The 6,685-nt window shown below is 37.6% G+C and overlaps 1 protein-coding gene across 1 annotated transcript; it reads right to left on the bottom strand.

Annotated features, from left to right (window-relative positions):
* Positions 1-2,508: 2,508 nt before the first annotated feature.
* Positions 2,509-5,740, bottom strand: LOC124843154 (methylsterol monooxygenase 2-2). The gene is made up of 7 exons (XM_047319799.2): positions 5,527-5,740; positions 4,586-4,723; positions 3,699-3,844; positions 3,448-3,567; positions 3,150-3,362; positions 2,975-3,055; positions 2,509-2,818 (listed from the first exon to the last, which is right to left on the bottom strand). Exons 1-7 carry the CDS (start codon positions 5,554-5,556, stop codon positions 2,731-2,733), a joined length of 816 nt encoding a protein of 271 aa, XP_047175755.1. The 5' UTR covers positions 5,557-5,740; the 3' UTR covers positions 2,509-2,730.
* Between the last annotated feature and the right edge of the window lie 945 nt (positions 5,741-6,685).

The following is a 6,685-nucleotide window of genomic DNA, read 5'->3' as shown; positions in this document are numbered from 1 at the left end:
TGAAGGTCATCGTCAGGTTGCTCCAATCCAAAGTCACCTTCCCCATAGTAGCTAACCATTCTACCCCTATAATCACATCCATACCTCCTAAGTCAAACAAGTCTACTCTAGTCGTGAACTCCACGTCCCCTATGCGAATTTGCATCCCTTCACAGCAACCTCAGGTCTCCTTCCACCCATCCCCCAAACTAACCAAATAAGGCTTAGTGTCCGTCGTGGTCAACCCTAGTTCCTCCATCAGTTTTCTATTAATGAAGTTGTGACTAGCTCCACTATCAACCAATATTATCACCCTTCTTCCCCTAGTCTCTCCTTGCAACTTCATCGTCTTGGCGTGCGTCAGGCCCCCTATAGAACACGCCAAGAGTTCCATCTGCAACTGGGTCATTTTCGACTCACTAGTGGTTTCGTTCTCCTCTTCGTCCTTCGCCAAGATCAACATTCTCAGACTCCTTTCTGGGCATTGATGTCCAAGTCTGAAAGGCCCCCCACACCTGAAACACTTGCCCTCTTCCCTATGTTTCACGTATTCAATGTAAGGTAAGTTGCGGATGTTTCGGCCGCTATTTTCGACACTATTCGATGTCGTCCCACTCACCTTGGTAACTTCTCTTCGTCCCGACCCACTACTCTCCGTTGAGCCCGTTCGGCCAGAATTTTGACGTACTGGTTCAGCACACGACACCGTCCCGATCGGCCTAGTCCAGTTCAACATGATTTTCCCCATTGCTCCTGTTTTCGCACCTACATGCAATGCTTCCTCGCCGCGCGCGATGTGTATCGTGACCATCAACTCCTGAGGGTCAAGTAATCGCACCTAGCTGTGTATCGGCTCCTGCAATCCACCCATGAAATATCCCAGCAGAATTTCCTTTGGTAGCTTTGACGTTTGTCCTACCAAGATTTCGAATTCTTTGATAAATTCGTCCACCGTTCCGGTCTGCTTGACAATGGTCAACCTTTCAAAGATGTTTCCCCTGCTTCTTTCCCCAAATCGTGCTACCAAGGCTTCCTTCAGTCCTCCCAAGATCGGTTCTTGGCCTATCCTTCCAGAAGCGGAACCAATACCCGACACTGTCCTTCATACTTATGTATGCCAGCTGCAACTTCTCGTCATCTTCCTCTACTCCTTGTAAGTCGAAGAAGTGACTCTGTGGATCCAATTGAGTGGATCTGGCCCTTCAAATGTGGGCAATTCGACCCTCTTCTTCCAATTCGGAGGGTGCTCGCGTCTTTCGATTCTTCCTCCACCCTAGTTCTCGTCTTGTTGTACATTTGCATTGATCGAAGATTGACTATCCTCCGTCTGGTGACGTCGCCCTCCCAAAATCCGCATGATTTCCTTCAGTTCTTGACTAATCGCACCCGTATCTTGGCATAGCGCTCCTGTCTCTGCCTTAATCCCGTAAATTGAAATTTCTACCATTTCCAACCGTCCCTCCATCACATTGAATCGTCCGTCAACTCTTCCCGCAATTGATATCCCACACTCTTCTCCTTCGATCCGACAGGTCGGACCAAAATGTTAGGTTTCTAATTAGGAAACCCAACCACAATGCACTCTCACACACACAGAACACCAGAAAGAATGAAAGAATTTTGTTATTCACAAGTAATCACAATGTACAATGAATGTCACACGAGCATAACCTCTCTCAAGAAAGTTCCAAGAACTCGTTATGTATCTTACAATCACCCAAAAGACCTCCACCCTATTCTAACATAGGTATTTAAAATACCAGCTTTTCCCGCCCACTTACTAAGAGCCACTTAACCGTTAAGACACTTAAGTCACCTAGTTCTCTCCCTCCTCCTATAAACTAACCAGGGTCGATCATAGTCTCAATATCTTATTGACCTTTTTGACCAACTTGCCTTCCATTTCTCAAAACCCACCATAATTTCAACCCTCATAAATCAAATTACACGAACAATCATAACAATTATTTTAAAAAATATACATTAATTGTTTTTAAAATTTTGACAATGCAATAACTTTTACTCTTCTAAATCTGTAAATAATATATTTTGTTTCTTAATAGTAGATAGCAAATGATTCAAATTGAAAGCTTGTCATGAGTAAACAAAGCAAATATGTTGCAGTAGTGACCTTAACAAAAACCCCTAGAAAGAAAGACAATTAATTGTGCTCATTTGTTAAAAATAACAAATTTGTGTTCATTTTTCTCCGGAGTTGCTTTCATTCTGAGGAGTATACCCAAGCAGGCTAAGCAGCCACTAGCGCTCTTTCCTAGTATTTTAGTGAGAAGAAAAACTTTATCAGGCACATGGTCTCACCTATTTCAATTGTGAGAAATAACATTCAAGACTAAAAGAAAATCAACAAATCGATAAGAAGGATCAATTTATCCAGGATTGTTGGTGGGTACCAGGTTATCTTCTCTGTCTTCATTGCCACTTACTCCATTCAATTCAAATGATACTTATATCAAACAAATAACATTCATCTGCGTAAGGAGAAATTTGGGCATCATCAAGAATATTGGATCACCAATGGGAAACATCCCAAAATTGAAATCACTGTCACTAATGAAGTTTTTTATAACGGGGCATGAATGTCCAGAAAAAGCCACCAACACCTTGTAGACAAGACCAGCTAATACAATAACACAAGAACAGATAAGGATTTGATAGGGCATTTTTTCAAATATGCCCTTAAGTTGCAAATCAACTTTCTAATCATCCTCAGATATTCCCAAAAATTTTATTCTAATTGTTCTTTAGCTCGCTACTGTCTTCAATTTGTGTGCTCTTCAATGCTTTCAACTTTCTGTAGCCTACATCAGTTCCAAATATCCTAATACGACAGCAAAAATGTCGTGTACCATTGTCAGTATGTCAGTTACCAAAATTTCAGGGCATTAATGCCTCACAATTTGTTAGTAAGCTACTTTAGATTCTAACCATCATGAAACAAAAATAATTCTTTAAGAGCTACATGCTCAATACTTACCAGTCCATGTAAGTGAAAGTCGAAGAATAATTTCCAGACTTCGTGTACAGCAAACGGTGATGATAGTCGTGAAAATCAGCTCTGAAAGTGATGATACAAAGTTTAACGATAGGCACAATAGCAGAATAAACCAAATGGCTGGTGTCTAGAGCAGGAGAAGGAAATTCACACTCACCCCCCATACAACGGAAGGAAGTTCGAAAGACTCCATGGAAAATGGTATCCACAATGAGCCTCAACTGTCTCTAGGACTCTCAGAACCATCCATAACCAGAGAGTTATCAAGTGGGGCCCAGTGATGGCAGGACCAAAAATGGTAGCAAACCCAAGGAAAAGTATCTCCGCAGGATGAGCATATTCAGAAGTAAGACCAAACGGTGTAGCATACCTTCACAATATTGCAAAACCCTATAGTAGTCTATGGATAAGATATATAATAAAAGGTAAAATCCATTACACAAAAATAAACTTACTCGTGATGAACACTGTGCACATGCTTGTATAGCCATTTTGTGTGCAATATTCTATGTCCCCAGTAGAATATAAAGTCCTCCAAAATGAAGTAAAAGATTATTTGAGTTAGAACTGTTTTCCTGCAGAAAAAATCCAATCTTGCAAAATAAGCTTAACAGAAGCACATTCCAGACATATTTACTTTGAGAGCTCCTAACACAGGACTCCTATGTTTAGAATAATGACAGTGCTCAAAAGAACCTGAATGTACCAGGACGGTAGGGGAAGACTACTCCGCATGCCCATGTATGAGAAAACGGGATATGAAAAAATCATAACAGGTAGATTGACACCAAAATGGTAAAGCAACAGGCGAACAATGCATTTCTCCTGAGCTGCAGGACTATTATTTTTTGCCTGCAAGAAAAGAAGATTAGCAACAACAGTAAATCTTACTCACTAATTGAACGAGGCCACAGGTACAGAAAAAAGGACCAAGAGAAAGAGGACTAATGAGTAACCATACTAAGTGCCATACAATAAAAGCAAGAAAATTGATTGCATATCAAGACCAGGCAAAATTTAACTTCTAGTTTCTTTTCACTAAATTTTGCATATTTACGGCTGATAAAAAAAATGTAGCTACATATTTACAAGTGAAAATGGGAAAAAAATTATCATTTCTACCATTATCAGGGAGGTTCAATCAATACATCATCTAAACATGGCATGAACATGTCTAAGAAAATTGTGTTACATATTTTGAATGAAAATGTTTTGTTTGAATCAGCCAATTCAAATGCGGGCGTCAATACCAAAAAGCATTGTTATAACATCAAAACATGTAAGACATACAAATAAGGAAAAAGAAATCGAAAACCGAAATCTCTAGGGAATTCTTCACTTGGACAGACCAGGACAGCATTGTTCTCAGCACAAAGGAAACAATGTAAAGGAAATAATTGAATGAATACAAGGTGCAAGGGAAGGAACACGTATATCAAGTGAAAGCAAACAATATTGGAGCAGTTTACTTTTGCCATGACTGATGCTCATTTTAAATAGAAAAGCAGCAAAAGGTACTGGATTTCCATTTTGCATAACAAAATGAGGAATCATCCAACATTGAGATAACAACAACCATCAACAAGAGCAGACCTGAATTTTGTAATTGCTCATCCACCCTGCCCTCTCAAGCCATATAAAGGGAAGTCCAGACAAGAAGAAAACACTCTCATGTAGAAAGAAACTTCCCAAACACGCCAGTTGAAAGTCACTGAAATGTGTGATCAAGTACTGCAGCACAAAGAGAGCGAGAGATTAAGTAAGAGAGAGAATGGTATTCCCAAAAAAGAGAAAAGGACCAGACATCAATTCCAATTTCGGTAAACAGTACAAACTATGTAACCATGCAATCTACAGGACCGCAAAGAGTCTAAAGCCAAAAGGCCAAAAAACCAACAATGCAAGAGAAATGACGTCCGTGAACATGCTAAATTATGTGTTCCAGCAAGGAAAGGTACCTTCACTAACATTTGCTTTACACGCTAAATATTGAACATTGAAAAAATGCATTTTATATTCCAAACCTAATATGACAAGCAGGGGAATATTTCATAAGTATAAGCGGATTACCAAACTCTTTCAATAATTAACACATTAACACATACGCATCTAAAAATCAAACAGAGCGCTGGATACGTCAACACAGTCCGCACAAACTCCAGGAATCTATTTCACGTGGCGATAACGACGAGGCAACACAAATCAGGAGCGGAAAGTGAAAAGTATAATTTAAAAAATGAAATACACTACAATGATCTACAGGAACAAATGAAGTTCCAAATACAGCAATGAGGCATCATTAGGCATAGTATCAAGAACACAATCAATCAATAAATAAATCAATCAATCAATCAATCAAGCCAGCACCGTTTATGATTCCTAAACAAAGCCAATAATGTACACGCTCTCTTCATCTACATCAAGAACCAGAGAAGTAGCATGGATTAAATCAAAGGACGAATCCATCGGTGGAATTGGAAAAGCTAACGGAAGCAAAAAAGCGTCGACAATTCAAGAAAATGAAAAGGGAGAACCTGCCAGCCAGATTCGAGAAGCGAAGCCATAGACGAGAGGCGGTGAGAGAGAAAGCGAGAGAGAGAGGGAGAGAGAGAGAGATTTGTGAGAAGACAATGTCTGTGTGCGTGCGAAAAGTGAAAGAGAGAGAGAGAGAGAGAGAGAGAGAGAGAGAGGGAGAGAAAGAGCGAGAGTGGGAGAGAGTGGATGCAGAGTTGCTTTGTGGTGTGAGGTTGCGGTGTGTGTATAAATGAGAAGAGAGCAATAGGCCACAGAACCAAACAAGTGAAGACAGACTGTAATAACCAATAATCATGCCACCTTGTAAATTACATTTTTAATACTTTCTTTTTACACTTACACAGTATTTATAAATTAGTTAATGTAAACATTCATTTTATCTTATTAAAAAATTTATTTCATTTGCCTATTTTAAAAATATGTTACAAAAAATTTATGAAAATTGTAATTGTGAATTATGTTTTAAATTTGTAATAAAATAAATTATTTAATAAAGAGTTGAAATTATCAAAACATATGGACAGAAATTGAAAGAATGGTAGTTTAAAAGGCTGATAGAGGCAAGTCCTTTATGGCCAATGACGAAGATAGTATGTGAAAAACATATCTAAGATTGGAAATATCTATATAAGTGTGGAAAGTGAAAGACTATTCAACTTGTGTATTTCAATTCGAAGTTATAATATGGTAAGGATAAAGAATACAATTTTCTTTCTTTGTAGGAAATAAATTAAATTATTTCTATTTCTCAACTCGTTATTTGTCAATTGGAACTTATAAAGTTCAGTTTACAGCTAATATTTAGATATGTTGTCCAGATTAAAATTTATAGATAAATATGTGGGTTTAGATATATTTAAAGCTTATTTTTGTAGAAATATTTACTAATTTTAAATTTATAATATTCTTTGTTTCTCACTATTTGTGATTAATTGGGATTAGTTTAACGCTAAAAAGGAAAAGTATTCATTAATATAAAAAATAATTATTTATTTTACTTTTACAATAATAATCTTAAAAATATATTAAAAAGGAATAGAAGGGTAATGAAGTCTACTTTATAAGACAATTTTATTGAGTTACGTTAAGTACTAAAGTCAAATTCTAATAAATAATAAAAATAGTAACAATAAAATTATTCAAAATTATCGTAGAAAA

This window comes from Vigna umbellata, chromosome 7, assembly GCF_029865625.1.
Source record: "Vigna umbellata cultivar VRB3 chromosome 7, Vumbellata_1.0, whole genome shotgun sequence".
Lineage (NCBI taxonomy): Eukaryota > Viridiplantae > Streptophyta > Magnoliopsida > Fabales > Fabaceae > Vigna > Vigna umbellata.
The sequence above is the reverse complement of the archived record's forward strand: the minus strand, read 5'-3'. Positions and strand labels throughout refer to the sequence as shown.